Source organism: Meriones unguiculatus, chromosome 1 (genome assembly GCF_030254825.1).
Source record: "Meriones unguiculatus strain TT.TT164.6M chromosome 1, Bangor_MerUng_6.1, whole genome shotgun sequence".
In the NCBI taxonomy this organism is placed as follows: Eukaryota; Metazoa; Chordata; class Mammalia; order Rodentia; family Muridae; genus Meriones; species Meriones unguiculatus.
Window position 1 is genome coordinate 193,318,460 of NC_083349.1, and position 22,055 is coordinate 193,340,514.

The 22,055-nt window shown below is 53.4% G+C and overlaps 1 protein-coding gene across 1 annotated transcript in view; it reads right to left on the reverse strand.

Moving 5' to 3' along the window:
• Window positions 1–22,055, reverse strand: part of Ccdc33 (coiled-coil domain containing 33) — a 92,399-nt gene that overhangs the window by 8,888 nt on the left and 61,456 nt on the right. Inside the window, 1 exon segment of the mRNA XM_060374823.1 lies at window positions 20,677–20,835. Within this exon segment, the coding sequence (XP_060230806.1) occupies window positions 20,677–20,835 (159 nt within the window).

The following is a 22,055-nucleotide window of genomic DNA, read 5'->3' on the forward strand; positions in this document are numbered from 1 at the left end:
GCAGGCTTGTCCCTCCCAGCTCAGGAAGCCTGGAAAGCTTCCTGGAGGTAATGAGGACCTAAGCTGCTCTCAGAGTATGGGCAGGTGGTACCTTGAGGGAGGGGCTTCCAGGCAGAGGAGAAGTTGTGGGGAGGGGAGGAATGAGGAGAGCAGCAGAGCAAGCCAGAGAAGTGGACTCAGGAGCCTGGTCTCTGCTGCAGGAAACTGAAGGGCCCATGCTGGAGGGCTGTAATAAGGATTTGCTGGCTGCTAATCTACTAGGGATAGATGGCTATAGGGGCCAAGAGTAGTGCTGGGTGAGAGGCAGTGGGACCCTTGCCTGGCGGAGGCAGTGGGCAAGATGAAGGCAGGATAAAAGTGCGGGGCCCAGGAGAGGGAGCAAGCAGATGTTCAGAGTTGGGGAATGGAGAGAGAGGAGACAGAGTAGTTGGTGGCAGGTAGTGAGGACTCTCTAGATGGGAACAACCTCCAGAGGGGAAGAGGAGTGGCAAAATCCAGATGGCCAAGCCAAGTCCACAGGGCGCCTGAAGAGTGCTGGGGCTGTGGAAAGTGGTGACAAGGCTGTGCAGGGATCTGGGCTGGGCAGCCCTGCTTACTTAGGCGCACGGCCCTTGCTGGCTGACACAAGATGCTGGTGTGTGGTTTGTCTTCATGGCCGCCAGAGGGCAGCCGCCCCCCGCCAATGCTCTGCTTCCAGTTTGCCCCAAGAGGAGGCCAAGGCTTCCCCACAGCTCGTGTTGAAGAGAGAGCTGAGTGTTTCATGAAATATCTAGTCCTGCCAGCACACATGTCCCTTCTCTAGGTGACCCAGATGTCCTTCTCAGACCTGCCCTGGTCATGATGGGTGCCCTCTGCTGAGAATCGTCCATAGAAGCCAGAGAGGTGCCTGAAGTCACACAGCAATTCTTAAACCTCAGCTGGGTCCTTTGTTAGCTCCTGGGAAGATTATGGAGCTGAGGCATGGGGTAGAGCTTGGAACAAGACCCATATCGTAACTTCTCCCACAGAAGAAGACACTTGAGGCTGGCCCTTGTGAACAGAGAACAGCTGAGAAGAAAACATTATCCTTCTCCACGTGTGCCCAAATCATTGCAGAGAGAGAAAATTCTATCCAAGCAGCATGGCCATGAACACTCCACCCAGGTGGAAACCTGAGGTCCCAGGTGCCTTCATGAACGGCGGCTCTCTAACCCTAACCCCAAGTCCAAGCCTAAGCCCTTGGATGGCCAGGTTCTTGCCTAGTTTTCTCTGTAACCAATCCGAAGGGAGGCCATCCCACTCCCCTTGCTGAGGAAGAAGCTGGCCAGAGGAGGAAGGGCTGGCTGGTCTTTGCTTCATTCCTAAGGGGCATAGGTATAACTGGATGTTTGTGAAGAGTGTTCCGTGGAGCTCCAGGAGCCAGGCCCGGTGGAAGCCTGAAGCTCTACCCTGCACTGACTCTTCCCCTCTCCCAGTGCCCACTGTTTTCCTTGGGAGAAGTCCAGATAACCAGGGGGAGAAGGAGCCATGCTAACTCAGCCTCAATGCTCTACCCCAGCCTCCAAGTCATGCCCATCAAGGACACATTAGAGGCTTTGCCTGCTCTGACTGGCAGCCACGCCTAACCCATACCAACACAGCATGGCTGAGTACCAGGGACCACCCACACAGCCCCCAGCTTCTCAGAGCCCTGCTCTCCTGTCTCTTTCAGGTAGCCACCGCTCCTGTCACCTTGTCATCGTTTGATGCATAGAGCTTCCGTGGGTCTCTCCGGATGCCAGAGACCTTCCTTGTTAACTTTGCCATGTTTAGAACTTTATAAAGGAACGAATCCCATTTCTTTAAAATAAAATAGGAACCTTCAGCTTGCACAAACTGGCACTGGCCTTACCCAGTTCCTGAGAACAAGGAGCTTGGAGTTCACTCCGAGGAAGCAGTGTGGGGATAGGTGCCCTGAGATTTGCTGGAAGAAGCTAGTGTTGTCCCAGGGGTTGAAGTTCACTGTGGCTGGGCAGTTCCTGTGCCCACAGGGACATCTAGTACCGCTAGAGTCCTGGTCCCTCTATCCTTAGTCCACCCAGTTCAAACAAACAACAAACAAACAAACAACAACCTTCCTTCCTTCCTGCTGACTGTGGGTGTGACAATTACCCTAGAACCAGTGGCCTCAGCAACTCTACTCACTTTCTAACTTTACCACCAGAGGTCAGGCAAGGGCCCGAGAATACCCCATCGGCTGGGTGGGGCCACTGAAGCCCAGAGCTGGGGATCAGGCAATAAGCAGTGGCCTAATGGGGGACTGCAACCCTGCCATCCACCACACAGAGGGCAGCACTGGGGAGGACTGAGGCAGGCCAGCTCTGCATCAGGGCTTTGGCTGGAGGTGAGAAAACCACGGTGGAGCAACAGCCTTGGTGGGTCCCTTTTCTGCCTGTCACTGCCTGCAGTGGCCCTAGCTTCCCAAGCCCCGGCTCAGCTCTATTGGGACAGGGGGGTCTTTATCCTTAGAAAGATGCCAGTAGCAGTGTGGGTACTTGCCATGCATACGACACCACTCACCTCTGGAACTAAAATAAGAAGCCAGAGATGAAAGAGGTGTCTCTGGCCAGGCAAAGACCATGACCATGAAGCCGAAACCCTAGGCTATTGTGGGTATGGGACTTCCTGGAAGCCACATCCAGCCTTCTGTTCTTATCCTTTGCTCTGCGGCCTTTGTCAATTTTGCCCAGTCTTTAAGGTTATACCTGGGGTCCTTTTCCTCCAGGAAGGGCCTGGGAAACTTTAGATTTAGAGCCTGGTCTCTGAGGCAGAGGTGGGGCTTGAGTTGATGATGTGGGATTTGAAATGTGAGAGCATCAGGGGCCTGGAGGCCAGCACAGATGCCAGGGCTTGGATATCATAGCCCACAGGTAAACCTCCTAACACACAGGTGGACAGCATAGCCCACAGGTGGATATCATAGCACGAAGGTGGACAACACAGCACACAGGTAGATGGCCAGAGAGCTGGAGCAGACCCGGTTTTTCCAGCCCGCCTAACTAGCCAGGGTGGGTTGTGTCCAGGGAGCTGGCCAGCCCCAGGAGCTCTGCTTTAGCACAGAGAGCAGATGGGAGCCACAGCAGGTTCTAGAATAGAGGACCTATTCATCTGAAATCGTGTTCATCAAATAATTTCCCTTGACTGACAGCTGGGCCTCTGAACCGCGACAAATCCATGCAAAGTGCTATTGCGAACAGTTTCCTCTGCTCTGTAAAGGTTGCTCTCCCAGGGATGGGGACACAGTAGCTCCTTTATTCAGTCCAAGGTTACAGCAAAGAAACAAAAGAAGCGCAATCGCGTTTTCTCTGTCTTCTGTTCTTTTCCTTCCCAAGCAGTAGAGAAAGCTTTTGTGCTTACCTTCCTGAAGCTCTGGGGGGCTACAGGGCCTTGGCCTGCACCTGACCCCAGCCCCTGTCTAATTGGCCCCCCAGGAGGCAGGCTGCCTCACCGGACCAGGCCAGGACCGTGGGGCTGGGGATGGGATGGGCACAGAGGTGTGTAGAGCTTTCTGAAAGGTGCCATCTAACTACATGATTCCATGCCCTGTCCCCAGGTCTCCCTCAGTCATACCCAGGCTCCCCTCTGGGTCCTCCTCCAGAACAACCTTGCTCCCCCCCCCCCCACCAGCGTCAGCCTTCCTCTGGGGTTTGGCTCATGGTCCTGCCTTTGCTGATAGCAATTTGGAGCTGACCTGGCCCTTGCCCTCAGACAAGGGAAGTCTCGCGCTGGGGCTGGGGCTGTGGAGGGGACAAAGCTCTCCCCAGAGTGACTCTGACCACCCTATCATAAGGAACCCTTCCCTGTTGCTCACATCCTTATTCCCCTGCCTCTGATAATATTCACAGGGTGAGGCCAGAACCTGGCTCTCCCTCCGTCTGTCTCAGAAGCTGTCCACTGACTACCAGTAGCCCCTGTCCCTGTTCACCCATCTGTACACTATAGGATGCTGCCTTCTGGGCTGGACCTTTGGGGTTAGAGTGAGAAAGGTCACCATCATTAACCCCACTCTATCTCCCCAAGCCCTGGCCTGCAGCTGGTCAGCAGCTGGATGCCTCTTCTGTCCCTGCTTCCCCTAAAGCCCACATCTGAGCCTGGCAGCACAGACTGAGGTCTGGGGCTACACCTTCAAGACACCATAGCTGGGGTTCAAGTTAGCTACAGACAATGTTCACTTAAGGGCATTTTCCCACCAAAGGCCTGTTTTCCTTCTCTGGGTTCGAGTGTGGGCTCTAGTGGCCTGGGTTGAGACTGGGAACCTCACTGGAAGTTCCTGAGACCAGGACCGTCCAGGAGTGGTGTCCTGGCCCTCCCCCACCTTACCTCCTACTCATACAGGCTCTGGGAATGCCTCTGCTGGTTGCCTGGCAACATACCCCTACACACCTGCAGCTGACCCATCTCCCAGAACCAGTGGGTGTGGGGCAGACTTACAGAGCGGCTTTCAACTAGGCCCAGGGCAAACTTGGGGGCTGGAGGGGCTGGCTCCCCTGGCTCCCCCATCTGTGCTGATGGCAGTTCTGTTCCCCAGGATGGGTCCTCAGGGACTGTTGCTACAACAAGTGCCTGCTTGGTGACTGGGCCCAGCCCTGAAGCAAGCAGGAGGCAAGTGTGGGGCCTCTTTCTTTGGTTCTGGGTAAGGGACACTTGGATGGGGTGATAGAATTGGGCTTCGCTCACTCCTTGGCCAGGGGATTGCAAGGAAATGACAGGCCTGGGAAGGCTGTGGGAGTCCTTCAGGACCTTTGGCTTCTGATACTACGACTTAGGAACCCTCCTCACTGTCCTCCAACTCTGGCTTCCCTTTCTGATTGTCCCCCTTTTCTGACTACACTCTTGTCCCCTTCTCAAATCTCTTTTCCCTCATCAGGCTCCTCCTTGGTCTCCCTGAATCTCCTGATACCTTCCCGGCGCTGCACCCAACCCCCAGTAGCCGAAGCTGGGCTCACCCTCCTCCCAACAGCAACAGGCTTCTACGCCCCACCCGTGCTCCCAGGGCCTCCAGCTCTGCTTTCCTGACAGTCTGGACAAATTCCTTTCCTTTTAGTTCAGTGCAGACATGGGTGGATGTTTTTGAAAGGAACTCTCTAGGAAGCAAAGGAAAACAAACCCAAACACCCCAACCCACCACCTAGAAACGCAGGATCACAGAGGCAGGGCTATCTACCATAGCCGCCTGAGCCTGCTTACAGATCCTTCCCTGGGGCAACAGCCTGGGTACATGCCTCCTTGGGCATGGGGCAGGGTGGTGGTGTTGCTGTTACTTGCTAGCCTATTGGTCCCGGGCATATGTAGCTTAAAGCTTTTCAAGATGGGACCCCATCAGGAGCCAACAAGATGCCTTGACAGGAACAGGGAGTTCATAAAGATGTAGTACTAGTTTAATGAATCCTTACAGAAGACTGTAAGGATTCTCTGGAATCTCTGGGGTGGAATAGTCTGAGTCAGATACCTCTACTTCAAAATCTTTATCCCCAGGGGTCTCTGGCCCCTGTCAGCATTGCTGTCATACTCTGGAATAGGGGAGACTCACATTGCTTGGCTTGCTTGCTTCATTTGTCACTTAATTTTCCTTTCTTTTTTTCTTTTCTTTTTTTTCGAGACAGGTTTCTCTGTGTAACCTTGGCTATCCTGGACTCTCTTTGTAGACCAGGCTGGCCTCAAACTCACAGAGATCTGTCTGTCTCTGCCTCCTTGAGTGCTAGGATTGAAGGCGTGCGCCACCACGCCTGGCTCACTTATCTTCTCAGTGCGATGAGGGTGGGGAAGAAGTGGGACATTCCGCCCCACTCTGCAGCTCACACTCATGCTGGCTTAGTGGGGCGGAAAGACTATGGGCTCTGCTTCTAATTAGATCAGACAGGTCAGTCAACACCTCTGGGCCACGGCGTCATTCTGTGAGATGGAACACGTACTGCATCCGTCAAGTGGGGCTGTCAGAGGACTAAGGTGGCTGTGAAGCCCTGCTAGACTCCGCAGCACATAGGAGAGGCTCCGGGGGACTCTGGAAGGCCCAATCCTCTCCAACAGGGAAGTAAATGTGAGGCCTCCCTGACTGTAAGTCACCCAGCAGGCACCAAAATACAGGCTAAAAAACACCCCAATCCTTCCTCGTGGCCTCTCCTCCTGGCTGCTGCCTTCTGCTGTGCACCTTTCCTGCCCACAAATCCAGGGCCAGAAGCCCAGGAGGAGGTCACTGTGCCACTGATGGCTGCCCCCTCTCCCAGCCAGCCTCCAGCCGTTGTCCCTGAGGGGACCCTGGACCCCTTGTCTGCTGCACTGCCAATCGATCGAATGCTCTGCCATCCTCGGGCGTGCCATGAATTTTTCATCAAAAGCCCGTAGACTTTGGGAAACGCTCAATTAGAAGCACCATCAATAATGTACCACGTGGAGGCATCCACAGGACGCAGCCAGGCCCCAGACGTGACTGTCTTCCAGTCTGCTCCAGCAGGAGACAGCAGGCCCAGTGCCCCCTCGGGGGCCCCACTCTGGATACAGAACAAGCGCAGCAGCTGTGAGAGAGGCAACCACACCCTTGGCTGCTTGAGCCAGCTCCATGGATCCCAGGCCAGCCCCAGGAAGACAAGCCTGACTTGGGGTGTTTTGTCGGTAAAGTGAATACTGAAGAACGCCCACAGCTCTCTCCTTGCACCGTGTGGCACAGTAAGATGCCAGACAGCTACGTGAAGACTCTGGTTGGGCGACTTTAGTTTTTGTGAACCTAGTGAACGAGTGGCTTTTCAGGGTCCGAGGGAGCAGGGTATGTTCAAGGGTAGGTGGAGGAGGCAGAGGCAGAGAGGATAGAGATGGTGGCAGTGTCTCTCAGAACTAGAGGAGCACCCTAGTAACTCCCAGGTCAGAAAACTGTGCTGTAGGTGGGGCATAGTGACACACACCTATTAATCTTGGCACCTGAGAGGTGGGCAGAAAGAGTGGGAGATGGAGGCCACCTGGACTATACAGAGTTCCAGGCCAGCCTGAAATGCAAAGTGAGATCCCATGGAAGAGGGAGGAGGAGGAGGAGGAGGAGGAGGAGGGGGAGGAGGAGGAGGAGGAAGAGGAGGAGGAGGGGGAGGAGAAATCGTGCTGGGGGCAGAGCACAGACTATGCAGAAAGAACAGCTTAATGATGCTACCTAACCTTTGTTCTCTGGGCAGCATGATGGAACCATCAGGCCTCTTCTGCCCCAACCCATCCAGAGGAGCTGTCCCACTCTTGCTAAACTGAATTAGACATGGCTTCTTCAGCCCTTTCCAGTCCTGTGATCCAAAAGTGTCCCTGTTCTCAGAGCAGGGACCCATCAAATCCAGGCTCTTGGGAGCAGAGCTGGAGTCAGGCTGGAACACCCAGGACACCTGTGCTCTGGGATCACTGGGTGTGAGGACAGAGCTTCTTCTGCATGGGAAAGACCCAGCCGGCTGGGGTCAGGTTGGGGTGAAGGGTTACAAGGACCTCAGGCCAAGCTTAACTCACCAGTTTGAGGAGCTGGGGTGGGAAGGGGGGAGGAGGGACAGGAAGCCACCTGTCTCTCCTTGGTGATCCTAGTTTGACCTTCCCAGAGAGCGTGGTTGCAGGAGGAAGGCTGCTTGTCTCTGCTAGGCAGCCCACCTGAGGGGGATGCCGGGCTCAGAAGCTCTTGATAAGGACACATGAAAAGCACAGACGGTGCCAACAAGTGCAGATTAATTGAGCAAAGCCTGTGTACACAGGCTCTGTGAACAGGCGGCTGACAGGAGGGGGGCCGGTGGGGGACAGGGCAGGGAGCAGGGAGAAGCCTTAACGAGCACTTATCGATGTCTCGCTGGATCCACAGCCCAGAGCACAGTTATTGACAAAGCCTGTCTATAAATCTCCTAGCCATGTCTCCAGAAGCCTTAATTACGGGGCCTCATTACCCTTCACACCTCTAGGCTCACGGGGACCAGCTTGGACGGGGGTGGCTGACAATGCTGTGGCTGATTCATGACAGCCTTGCTGAGCCTCCCCATGAAAGGTGCTCAGCTTGGGATTCCTGGGACAGTTTGGAGCTCTATGTCCAGAGGAGCAGGTGGGGTTCAGGCGCCCAGGCTGAAGGCAGGGTGTGGAAGGGATTTTGAAGTTCGAGACTTAGGATCCAATTTCTCCAGTTACTGCTGATTCCAGTGAATACCTCACCTCTCTGTGCCGCAGGTTACAATGAGGAGGGGATTGTAAGAAGACTGAGGGGCGAGGTCTGTCTGTATCCAGCACTCACAATATGAATGTAATGCTGTCTGGTTACTGCCAGACCCTGGGGCTCTCCCAGCACTGTGCAATGCATCCAAATCTGAATGCAGGTAAACACAAGCATTGAATACAGGTAAACACAACCACAAAATGGCCTCTCCCACTCCTGCCTAACAGGAGGGACCACAGCAACCTCACCAGTGACACTTTTAGCTTCACTCATTTATTCCTTCCTTCTAGGTGTGAATTAGCAAGAGAGTAATTATATTCACGGAACTGTCTGTCCCTTCATCAGCATCGCCAGCTGCAATTACAGGCCTGATCTTTCCTGCCATGCTCAGAGAGCCCTGAAGCTGCCCCGGGAGCTCCCCACACCAGCCAGTCAGCTGGAGGACAGCAGCTGCGCTCGTGCGGGGATGGACAGCCACCCATTTGCCCCTTTGCACATTCTCTTCAGGAGAACATGCTGTCTAGGCTTTAACTGGAGGCAATTTTTACCCCCTTCCCTGAATTGGTCTTGTGAAACTGTGTGATGTGGCTTCCTATTCATTGTCCCCAGGGAGGCAGCTGGCCAGAAGAGAAAGCCTGGGTCGGGGGCTGTGGAGGGGAGTGATCCTGGTGGTCTCTGCCTGGTCTCTGCTTGGGGACAGGAGCCCTGGCTGTAGGTCTGGGCCTTTTGACCTGGTGATGAGTGCAGGGTGTGTGTGTGTGTGTGTGTGTGTGTGTGTGTGTGAAGCGGTGAGTGGAGGTGATGGGAGGGGGCTCAGGTATCATGGGGAGCTGATGATACAGTAGAGGAGCGTGAGACCTCCCACCTCCCCACCTCCCCGCCCCCCCCCCCCGCCCCCCAGCTTCTGTGAGCCAGCCAGCGGAAGGAAGGAGCCCTCTGCCTGGGAGCAGCGGGGAGGAGCAGACTCAGAACAGGCATGTCTGCCCTGTGGCCAGAGGACTTACGCTCTCCAGGATCCCTATGGATGTGGCCCAACACCGAATCATACAGTCACTCAAAGCATTATGGGATTTTTGTGATATATAAATTATTTCTACTTCCTGAGTCTGAGTTTTATAGCTGACGGTATCTGTCACCATGTGAGAGGGTCGGACACGCTTGCTCCAGGGGCTTTCTCAGAGAGAGGCTGGCATGCCTGGCATGCCTGTGAGATCCTTGGGGGCACTGTCCAAGGTGTTCTGTCTGGGTATGGGGCACGTCCTGACTCCTAGACTCCACCTGGATTGAGAGCCTACCACCATCTGATTTCACACAGCTCACCGTTTCCTGCCTCCAGCCCAGGCCTCCATTTCATCTGGGCTATGCACAGCCTCATACAGTGCTTTAGTTCTGGGGAAAGCTTCCAGAAATCTTGTGTCCACCTTGACCTGTTGAGGTTCCAGCCTGGGGCTCAACAGTCCCTTAAGAGCCCCCTCTCACCTGGCCTGTCACCCAGCCTCACCTGGGCACCCTCATGCCTCACTGTCCCTGTCCCTGAGAGTCCTGCAGAAATTCCTCCCAGGGTTAACCCCGTGAGGGTTAATTTGATTGTCAACTTGACAGGATCTGGAATCACCTAGGAGATGGAGCTTTGGCAGGTTGGTGAGGCAGTTTCTAGACTAGGTTAACTGAGGTGGAAACACCCTCATTGTAGGTGGCCTCCTTCCAGGAGCTGGGTCCTGAGAAATAAGGAGAATGGGAGCTGAGTAGCAGCATTCATCTTTCTCTGCTTCCTCAAAGGGATGTGGCTGCTTCCTGCTCCTGTAGCCACCAACTCTACCCTCAACATATGACTCAGGAGAAAGCCTTTCTTCCTAAAACTGCTTTTGTCGGGCTTTTGACCACAGCAATGAATAAAGTCACTAATGCCTTAGGTCCTGTCCTCTTGCCAGGCGTGAGAACCCAGGGCCCTTACACAAGCAGCTTGCCGTGAGGGAGGGGGCTATGGTTGTCTTAGGTTTCTGTTGCTGTGATAAAACCTCATGACCAAAAGCAAGTTGGGGAAAAGGGTTTATTTTGGCTGATATCATCCAGGGAAATCAGGGCAGGAGCTTAAGGCGGGAACTCGGAGGCAGAACTGAGGCAGGGACCACTGGGCAGGTGGTCTGAGTTGAAAGTGGGCTGAGCACTGTCCCCTGGGGAATGGGTCTTTCCATATCAATCAGTAATCAAGACCATACCCCACAGGCTTGCCTATAAGCCAATCTTGTGTAGGCATTTTCCCAGTTATATTTGGATCCAAAGACCAGCCAGCACAATAGGGTAGCTCCCTTCTGGGGTAGCCTGGTTTGGGGTGTCAGGGCATGACCATTGCCCATCTGAGGCCCAGGAAAATCTTATCGAGCTTGCTTAGTGTCCTGTCTCTGTGCCACCCTCCTCCTTTCCAGCTGCAGATTCCCCTCAGTTAGGTGGTCAAAGGGTGGGAAATGCAGATTGGGATGAGCAGATTTTCCAAGGAAGCAGCTGAGGACTGTGATGCAGGGTTTTGGACAGTGAGAGAGACAAAGCCTGATCTCCCAAATTCCTTCCTCAGCTGTCCCCTTCACCTGGTACCAAGTACTTTTCATAGCCCACAAAGCCTTTCTAAGCACCCAAGACTCACACACGCAACCAATGGCATATTATGCCCATTTAACAGTTAAAAAGATGGAGGCTTCTCTGAGCTCTGGCTGGAGACTGAGTAGGTAGCAGGAACCCTGTTGCTGGCAGGGCATTTGATGTTTGGGGGAAGCAGGGAGCTATGTTAGATGTGAGGCTGTTCTGGGTTGTGGGGAGGGCTCAGACCCAGACTTCAGAGCCTCAGGGTCTCATCAGGCAGAGCTGAGGGTCATGGAGAACCAAGGAAGACAGCCAGGAGGTATGGACAGCTGTGCTCTGGACAGGCTGTGTCTCAAGCAGGAGGTGGTCCAAGGAGAAGAGGGCTCATCCAGACTCAGTCCCCAGGGCTTCCTGAGTGTCCCTCCTCCATAAGGAGGGGAGAAAAAAGGGGGGTGCTTTCATCTTTAGCTTCACTGCCCTTCGCCAGCAAAGTAAGTATCAAGAGGGGGTCTCCACCGAGCCTGAAGCCGAAGCTGAGATGCCTCCAGTCCCGTTAAAACAGCCACTTGCGGTCCCTGAGCTACTATTCAGTACCATCCCAAAGCCCAGATATTTGCATATCTAAGAGTGAAAATAATTCTGCTGCCGGCTTAGCACCACCAAGGCTGGAGCCCCCTTTTGTCTGTTTGAGTAAGAGCTGGCTAAGGGCGGAAGGATAATTAGTCCCCCGTGGTCAGTGTCCCCGCGACCCCCCTTGAAGATTTAAAGATGCAGCCTAAACGCTCACACTCCCCGGCCTGCTGACTACGGGTGTCTGCAAGGCAGGAGCCGATAAATGGGCATTTTATCTGATTAAACTGGGAGTGAACTGGCTGTTCTCCATTATCTGTAGGCTTGATTGGATATTTAGCACCGTGTGTGTGTGTGTGTGTGTGTGTGTGTGTGTGTGTGTGATTTTTCCGGTCTGTATCAAGAGGAAATTGGATTGTACTGAGCAGCATTTAATCTGAGCGCACGGGAATACACTGAAATTGTCGCAGAGCCGGAAGGAGGGGTGGGAGACAGTTTCGTCCTTAGCCCTGGACAACAGGGCTTCTGCCTGCGGCTTTCGGTGCTCTAAGGCAGCCCTCCTCCCAACACATCTGGTGAGGAGTGGGTGGAATCACCAGAGGTGCCTGCTGGAACCTGTTTCCTTTTAGCCCTGGGAATTCCCTCCTGCTTCTGGCCCGGCTCTCCTGAAGGTGGCAGTGCACCCTTACAGACACAAAAGAGGTTACCCAGCTGAATGGGGTGAGAAGAGAGGGCAGGGGAGGGAGGGAGGGAGAAGCAGGCTTGGGAGCCGTGTCCCACTACCCCCCCAACCTGGCAGCAGCTAGCGTCTGTGGTGTGGATCCAAGGATTCCTTGAGAGCTGGTGCACAGCGCATTGGCTAAGGCAGGGGACAGAACATGTTCCTTCGTTGGTTGCTTCACCCCATTTGTAACTGAACACTGAGGTGAGGGGCCTCTCTCCTACTTTCACATGCCCTGGCTTGTCTCTGTGTTTACTAGGAAACTGAGGCAGCTCTCTGTCCCAGATGCACTGGAGGGTGTGTGTGTGTGTGTGTGTGTGTGTGTGCACGCTCGAGTGCCTTAGGATCCAGACTTCTTGTTCTGAGTCACTGGGCTTGGCTGTCTCAGGATGCTATGGGTTCAGGTTCAGAATCCAGAGCCCCAGACCTGAGCTGGTTAAGCTTGTTGATGGTCCTAGGAGGTAGCAAAACCGGGGGTGGGGTGGGGTCAGGGCATAGGTACCCTAAGGGCACAGTATCGGGTTGAAATAAAAATTGGGTTATGAATATAAGTCTGGGGGCTGAAATTTGGTCTGTATTAACACATATGCTTGGCATTGTATATGAGTAGCATGAGAGGGCTGGACACAGCTTGCACAAAAGGACCAGTCCAGTGCCTTGGTCAACAAGTTTTCCCCATCAGGCCCTGGGTCTGCTGTGTGTGTCTCTTTGAGAACTGATGACTCAGCCTCAGGAACTAATGACCTCATCTTCTCTCCCTTATTTACTGTGGACCACACACCCTTGCCTGCCCACCACCAGTTAATCAAGGGCAGGATGGCCCATGGGCTCGGGCACCAGGCAGTGCTGGCTTCTTGCTGAGAGCAAAGCTAGAGGCTGACCTACCTGCTCCAGCCTCAGTAACTATGACGTAGAGGATGCTGTCAAATCCAGGACCCCACCCACGGGCTGGAGCCCAGCCTGTTCCAGAAGGTTGCCAGCGTTTTCATTATCTGGGGCTCTCTCTGAAGGTAACACCCCGGAGGCCTTTCATTTCTCTGAACTACATCTGGAAGATTCTCTTTCTGCTTCTTAGACGACTATGCTGCCCCCATTTCACAGATAAAGAAACTGAGGTCTAGAACGGGAAGGGCAAGCATGGGATTCAATCCTGGGAGAAGAATGTGCCCTTGTCCCAGTCATGTCTGTCTCCTTTTTCCAGTGTGTGTCTGCTGGCCTGGGGCTTCTAAACACAGGTATCTTGGATGGGTATCTGTTATCATTATGTGACTGTCGCTTGAGGACAAGCTTCTGGAGAGGGACTGGGTGAGCTGTGCCTCCCCTTCCCCTGCTCAGTGTAAACATACCCATCATTAGCAAGCCTCCTGAGCAACAGAGCGCTCCTTAGAGTCCCCAGGGCGCCGCGGCCCTCTCCTGCCAGTCCTCTCAGAGGCCTCCAAAGGTAAGTAGCACAGACTGATCCCAGTACTTAACATCAGAGAGGTGGCGTGACTTCTCAGAAGTCACAGAGCTTTGAAAGCAACCTGCTAGAACTGCCCAAATTAGCAGTGGGTTCCCTGCAGGGAGGTCACACGACCTGGCACAAAGCAGATGCTCCAAAAGCTGGCTGGATGAATAAGCGCACATGCCAGACTTTGGGGGAGGTGACAAGCGACTGGGCTGCGTAAAGAAGGGGCGCTCTTGATGTTTTCAATCCCAGCATGCATCAACCCCCTCTAGGCTCCTTGAGCCCAGGTTACTGGGCTCAAGTCATCCTTGCTTCTTGGTCCCAGAGGTCCCTCCTTTCTTCCAGCTTTCCCAAGCTGACTCACTTTTCTGGGCTCTGGTTAATCACTGCAGAGGCTTCTTCAGGCCACCCCCAGTGTCTTTAGATCCAAGAGAGGGCATAAAGAGCAGCTCCAGGGATGTCCTAAAGATCCATCCTGGCTTAGGAGTGAGCCGTGAAGCTATTTGGTACTCAGTCTTCTGGAGGCTGTGTGACTTCGTGCACTGCCTGATACTGTAGGGCAGGGACGCTGGGCCCTTGGCTATCTAGGAGCCAGTGTAGTGCTGTGGGTGGGGCTTTCCTGGGCTCAAGGCCTTGGGTCTCCCTGCTCAGTTGGATCAAATCCCTTCAGTGGGCAGCAGCTTTCAAAGCAGGGCCGCCAGTTTCCACCCGCTCCAGAGTTAGAGGGAGTGGGAGTGGGGGAGGGGGGCTGGCCAGCAGGGGGCCTTGCTCAGCCCGCTTTCTCCCAGCACACACCCACCGAGAGACAATAAATCGACAAACACTTAATCTCTCTGCAAATTGAAATGCAGCCGTAAATATCTGGCGCATCCCAGTAGCTGAGTTATGAGTCTCGTTTATTAATCTCTTTAGTCTCAGGTGATGGATGGAGAAGGAGAATGGCCCGCCTGAGACACAGTGGGGAAGGGGAGGGCAAGGAATAGTGGGCAGGGGTCTGGGGACAGGCTTTCGGGAAATGGAGTCTTGGGAGGAGGCCTGCAGATTTGTGTCCGCTCTTTTTAGTCTCAAAGGGTCCCACAGACTGAGCACAGGGGCTTTATCCACTGCCACTGTCCACACTCGTTAACCTTCCCCGCAGCCTCCAGAGGGAGCAAGGAGACAATGTTCCTTTCCTTTAACAATGAGGAGACAGAGCAGAGAGGCGGAATGATTTCCCTAACCTCACACAGTTCTAGAGGCAGACAAGAGACAACCTGTTAGAGCTGTGGGTGTCTGTGGGAGAGACAATGGACCCCATGTGGGATGACGGCTTCCCGTCTCCCTTCCCAGCTTTCCCCTCTCCCCTTCTCCCTTTATTCCTCAAAGGCTCGGTAATTCATTCTCTCTCCCTTCTCTTTCTTCTCTCCCTGCCCCTCTGCCTCCTCCCTTTTCCCCTTTCTCTTCTCCTCTCTCTTACCCCTACCAAGGCACTGTGTGTGCCTCCTTCTCCTCTCAGTGTCTCTCCCTCCCCACTTCCTCTCTGTATGTGTGTAGGGTATATGTGTGTTTCTCTGTGTATGTGCGCATATACGTGCATGCATGTGTGCTCACGTGTGCATGTGTGTCCGTCTGCATGTGTGTATGTGCATATGTGCATGTGTGCACGGATGAACTGAGGAAGCAAAGGGAGGCACAGGAAAGAGGAGAAGCTGCTGCGGTCTCAGCCAGCTGGGACTTTTACACATTTGCTGCATTTATTTTTAGAACCCCTTCCTCCTGGTTCTCTGGTTAGGAGGTGCAGCAGCTGAGGCCTGAGATGACTTCCAGCCTGGAGGAGCATGGTCAGGTGGGGCCTTCGCAAGCGCATGGGGCACTTTGTCAGGCCAGGGGCAGAGAACTGAGTGCTGGATGGGTCAGACAGTTTGTGGCAGGGCAAGTGGGGACAGTAGTCTGAGGTGTAATAGGGATGAAGTAACAGCTATATGGAGAAGATGATGGTAGCTTAGGTGTTATGAGCTGAAGGGCATCCAGACAGGTGTGTTTCGGCACAGGTGGCTCATGCTCTTGGTTGCCTGGCTTTCTGTCCCTCTTCTCTGCTCTTTGTCCCTATGGTTCTTCAGGGTCTGGGTCCCGAGGCAGGGATGCTAGTGGAAACAATGAGAGATGTCCCCTCAGGGCCAGGGGACCTTCCTCCCAAGCCTCTGCGGGGCCAGCTGTGTGCCCAGCCCACCCAAGGTGCCTTAGGTTGAGGCTCTCATGTGAATAGGATCTGGGGGAACACCGGATCTCCCTCTGGTGAGCCCCTCTGGTGACCACAGAGGTCTCTGCTTAGGATGCACCACCTGCCACCAGGTGGTGCTGAGGGTGCCAAGGCTGGCCTTGAGCCTCCTCTCAACCTGGGTGGGGTCTTGGGGAAGGGTGGAGGCTCCAGCCACACTTCAGAGAGTCTCAGGGAACTAGGGCACATCTTCTGCTGAAGGAGGCAAAAACTGGGGCCCAGAGGGGAGTGGAGTTCAAGGTTACTTCAAGGATCAAGGAGAGTGAGTACAGGGCCCAGCATGGAGCTAGGCTGGGGGAGGCTGTGCCCTGTGGTCATGGGCTGTTGAAGGAGGCAGAAGATAATAGGAGCTTGAGTGAGGCAGGCTTGGAGCAGGGAAATATCCCTGCCATGGAGATGGCCAGGCTAGATTTGTCCAGAGTGAATGGGGAGATTGTTTGCCATTTGGTCATGCAAACAAACAAACAAACAAACAAACAAACAAAGGCTTCAGGTTCAAGGATGCTTGCCACCTGACCAGCTCCCTTTTCAAGGCCTCACTGGATTCCCTTGCTCCTCAAGGGACAGAAAAACCCAAGGGAGGAGCAGCTTTCCCATGTTACAGACAATCAGGGAACAGGGACACAAAGTGACAGAACTGGGCAGGCGCAGCAGAGAGCCCTCTGTGCCAGCCTGGGGAGGGTGGCCTTGGCCTGGGGAGGGTGGCCTTGGCCTGGGGAGTCTGCCTTCTTCAGCTGTGTGCCAGGTGAAGCCTTTCTCTCCATGTGCACATGGGGCCCTCTCAGGGGAGTCACCCTGCCACCCCTAAGAGCAGTTTAAACAGGACAAGGACAGCTAGTGACTTACAGAGTCCTTGGGGTCAAGGATGGAGCCTTGCAGGACTCAGGAAAGAAAAAGCAAAGCTTGGGGGTGGGGTAGGCAGGAAGGGATGGGTGGAGGGCAGGGAAAGGCTTTCAAAGAGAGAATGAAAGAAATGAGTTATTCCAGTGTGGGGAGCTCAGAACAACTCCACTGAATCTTTTAACAACCCTGTCAATTATTCATCTTCTAGTATGTGGGCCCTCTGGTTGGCCACAGGGCTGCTGTGAGCAGGGTAGAGGGAGGAAGGGAAGTGAGAGAAAGGGAGAGGGGAGAGAGTGGGGGGTGATGTCAGAAAGAAATGGGACTATACAAAGACAATGGCTTCGTGTGTGTGTGTGTGTGTGTGTGTGTGTGTGTGTGTGCACCGTGGATATGTACAAGCGTGGGGATGTGTGTATGTGTGCATGCACAGATATATGCAAGTGTTCAAATGTGTGTGTGGGGGACAGTGGGGGGAACAGCCCTGCTTGAGCCGCTAAGTGGAAAAGACAGTGAACACCCTATCTAGAGCCTGGTCCTCCTCCTTCAGGAAGCCTTCTTAGCTGCTCCCCCCTTGTCTGGATCATGTTCCCCTGCTCGTCTGTCCACATGTTCCTGCTTGCCTGCTCCATGCGGCTATAGTCTGTGCTGGTTTCTCTCTGAGGGCATTCTCCAGTTCTCAGGCCTCAGCTCCCTCTCTTGCCCCCATGGTCTCCCTGCATATAGGGCTGGACACTTAGGCTGGGTCATCTTAGGCTTCTGACTAGTTGGAGATGTGTCATGAGTCTTTGTGAGTGGAACTTGGCCCCTCTGAAAACTGCACAGGACCCCTTGATCCGCCTGCTGTGTGCTGGCACCAGGAGACATTAGCTAGCTAGCATGAGGTGGTTCAGGTGTCCATGGGCTGAGGACAAGATGCTGGCAAAGTAGGTCTTGAGAGAGCTGTCCATTTCAGAATGACTTATAAGCTCAGCGTCTCCAAAGAGATCCATGTCCTGGGCTGCTCATAAGGGACACACATACTTTCCCTTAGCTCTGCCTGGAGTCCCACCCTTGATCTCAGTGGGTCCACCCAGCACTGAACTTTTTACTGTCCTTGAAATGACTGCACAAGAGCTAGGTGTCTAGGGATGGTGAGAAGTGGGCCTGGTGGGAGTTCCAGCTGGGGTCGGTATGCTGTGAGGGTAACACTGCACAGAAGACCACGGACCACATCTCCTCCACCTGCTCCTCTGCCCTCAAGGAGCATCCTTTCTAGAGTGTTCAGCTTTCAGTGATCCCAAGTAGGTTCAGGAAGGAGCCTGAGATAAAACGGATTTGAAACTCTGGGGAATGCTTGGCGACACTAGACCGAGACTGAGGCGCCAGGGAAGTCAGGTGATGTGGAGAGGCTCAGTCAAGGCCACGGAAGACAGCAGAGGTGGGGGGGCACTCATTCATCCCTGGGTCACTGCACAACAACTGCTGTGTCACAAGGCACCCTGCCTCACCCACAGGCTCTCCTGCTGTCACTCCCTGACACAGGTCTCAAAACACATACCTCATGACCGTGTCACCGCCACGGCTCAGGTGCCTCAGGCTCCTCAGGTATCTGCTGCTATAAATCTGTGCCTTGCATCTCAGGTCTGTGCCTTTGCTCTGTCCCACAACCATGCCGCCCTGCCCAGGAGGGCTGGGTGACACCACCCTACATCAGGGACCATTGATATGCTCTCACACAGGCTCCATGGCTGTATGCTGCAGCCTGTCACTGTGCCTCTTGGTTGTATGAGTTCATCCATTGCTATGTAATTTTCTTTGGTTGCCATGGAACAGTGACCCATGTTTGCATAGCTGCCTGTGATTGGTGTGAATTGTTGCTACCCAGACACATTCTGTTACTTGCAACTGGGCTCTGCTGGCTAAGGAGAAGGTGTATGGCTGCGTCCTGCCCTCCTCTTCCTGGCCTCTGGTCTGTAGGTTTGTAGGACAGCAGCTAGGATAAAGTGATGCCAGGGGGCTGGGGAAAGAGCAGGGATAAGGAGAGTGTCCTTGTACTGTGTTGAAGGCCTGAATCAGGCGTGGGAAGATAAAGGCTGCAGCCAAGAGTCAGAAGGAAGGTTCACAGTTAGGATGGTTCTGAACTAGACTGGAATTGGCAAGAAAGGCCAGGCCCACTGCCTTTCACAGGGCATGGAAGGTGGCTCAGCCGAGCATAGGCCTCGCAAGCCACCCAGCATTCCTTGGATGCTACAAAGCATGACTTGATAAAGTCAGGGGGCCTTGGGCATGTATCGTATTATTTCTGGACCGGGGCATAGCCACCCTGGTATAAAATGAAAACAGCTCACTCTTGGTTATTCTTGCTCAAAAAGAGCTTTTCTTAATGGCTGACCTTAACTTCTCAGGTTGCAGTCTAGTCCCTCTCCTTTGGTTGAATCCCTAAGATAAAGCCAAGACTAATGGGCTGTCTATTCATATTACACCATCCTTCCTGACATTTAAAGTCAGGGCCTCAAATGTCCACCCATCAGGTCCGTCCTACCCTAAAAGGCTCTTTTCCTCTCAAGTCATTTTCTCCTCCCTCTCTCCCAACATTATCACCCTAAATCAGTTTCATAGGTACAATGAGCCTCCAGGTCCAGCCATTCCACACCCTTTTTATGTCTCCCACCATAGACATATGCACAGCATTAAATTATATGTTTGCCATAGCATATGGGCCAGGCCCTCAGACATGCTACCCTCAACTCAGGCCTTACCAGATAGTCCTGCCATTCCCAGTTGTGCAGTGGGGCTTGGCACTGCTCACTCCTTGCTCACACTATGTCCAAAATGTTAGTGGTGGGTGTGGGAGGATGGCCAATCAGGTAGCATCATTTGATCTCTGCTCTCGGAGATAGTGTGTGTGACTCAGGGCTGAGCTCTCCCTTCTGGGGTTGGGGGGGCAGAGGTTTGGCTCATCTTCAGGTGGCAGGGTGAGGGCAGGAGCTCACTAACACTCTCGTGATAACCAGGGAGAATTACCTTCCCCTTCCTTCCCATCTGCCTTTTCTTGTAGGGACTCCTTCCCTTTTTCTTGCTGCCCTTGATTTTGAAAACCAACCTTCTTTCTTTCCTATACTTTGCACAAGGCTGTGCAGATTGACAAGAATTGGTTTACGCTTGCTGTCCCAGACTGAGCTTTGTATCTTTATTTTCAATGCAATCAACAGCTAGGCTGGAGGTGGCTCCAGAGCCCTGCTTCTCCCACTGGGCAAAGGTGGAGTGTGTGTGTCAGACATGTTTCTGAGAACCGTTGCTTAGACAGGAAGCCTCTGCTCTTGGTGAGGATGCTTCATGTAGGGGCATCTTTGATACATACCCAGCAGACAGCAGCCTTCCCTAATGTCTGATGGTACATGTTTCAGAAAGGTGCCAAGTGTCAAGGGTGGGTGAGGAAACTGTTAATAGGGACAAGTCCTCACAGGAGAGACCTGAGGGTTGGATTGGTGGCTTTGCCTGGGGCCTTTCCTTGGGATCTTTGGAGCAGGGTTTGCTCATAGAATCCTTTGTGGAGGGCTGTAGGAAGCCACATATGGAATTACTCATGGTCCTTCGTTGGGGGGGGTGGCACTTCCATTGCGGGGCTTCAGCTAGACTGTTTTTTTTTTAGACTCTTCTTCTGCGGTCTGCATCAAAAGGCTGAGGCTCAAAAGTGACCCATCCTGAGGCCAGGTCCCAACATCAAAGATACAGATATTGTGCCTCAAAATAATGTCTTCCCCCCCCATAATATGCATCTCAAATGCCCCTTTTATAAGTTACAGCTAGTCTCTTGGGGGCTTTCCACGACCTGAGGGACATATTCTATTCTGGACACAGCTGAGCATGCATTACAGGAATTTCTTATAAACCCTGTAAGAGTCCACCAAAAGGTGAAGAGACTGTGAAAGGGAGTCACACCTTCCTCCTACTAGCTTGTCTTTGGGAGTAACTCACTGCAGAGTGTGCCAAAGTCGCAGTCCATTTGCCACCCGGGGAGGGATCCAGTCCCAGCGGTGGCTCTTGGGCATGTTTCCCCATTGCCCTATTACAGCACAAGTCCTTCATGTCCTAGGAGAAACACTCACCACATCATGGAATGCTTGAGGCTCCTCCACTTGCTTAGAGGATTCTGCAGAGTTCATGGACCAGGACTCACCGATGGCATTCAGATTCTCATCCAGAATATTGGGGTCCAGGGTGGGTAGACGCTTGCTGTTGTTTGGTGTCAAGAAGTTTTCTGGCCTCTAAAAAAAATTGGAGACTTTGAGCTGGTCCTTCCATGTCTCCTACTCAGAAAATTTTGAATAGCTGGGGATGGGAAGTTGATTCAGAGGTTAAGAGAACGGGCTGCTTTTCCAAAGGACGTGGTTCTCGTCTTTATTCCCAGTGCCCACATGGAGACCCGCCACCATTTGTAATTCTAGTTCCAGGGATCTGATGCCCTCTTCAAACATCTATGGACACAAGGCATGCATGTGGTACACACAGGAATATATCTAGACAAAATACTCATTCACATAAAGTAAATAAATCTTGACAACTTCTGAACATCAGACTGCAGATGGGGGAGAGCCATGAAATCTTGCTGGATGAAATGATGGGTAGGTGGAGGGCATAGGAAAATAAGGACAACTAGCAGGGGCAAAGACCGCATCCCTAGTGACCAGGTGGCCCAAGCTCGGGTGAGATGCTGATTCAGGACCTGTAATGACATTTTTCCTCATTTCCAGGCAGAAAGCCAATCTCAATGCCCTGGATTTCATAGACTGCCATCTAATCCAGTTAGAGGAGGAAGTAGGAGTAATGAAATCAAAAGAGGTCTCCAGAGGTGCCCCAGTCATTACAGAAAGCAAGGACAATTGCTGAGGCAGTCCCCTCCCCCACTGCCTGTCTCCATGCTGTCCACCCTGCATGGTCTCAGGACCAGTGAGGCCAACTCAGTGATGTGGAACTGATGTTTTGGGGACAGAGTCACTTACTCACCAGATATTTTCAGGCAGAGTCTGATACTATGTATACATTCTTTTTTTTAAAATTCATCATAAAAAGATAAATCAAAAAATGGGACTCTCAGTCCAGATAATGAATTCATCCCACCAGTCTCTGCTAGGCAGGGGAGGATCCTGAGGAGGGAAGGCAGGCAGAGTAGGAGGGGGCAGGCTGCTGGAGGGCAGGAGGGAGCGGAGCCTTGTGGATGAACTTCCTATTCAGGCCTTGCCTGGCTTCGCTCACCCCCGAAGCTTGTTTATTTGCTTTTCTATTTGGCAGGCCTGCTGGGGCAGACGGGGCTGACAAGTGGCCCTCAGTCTGTAGCTCCGTGGTGGCAGCAGACCCTGATTCATGAAGCCTGTAATTGGGGGCTGACTCTGAAAGCTCAAAGAGATGCACGGACATGCACCAGCTCAGGCTCGGCACCCAACCCAGGTCCTGTGCTGAGCCCGCTGCTGCACGCCGCGGGAGAAAC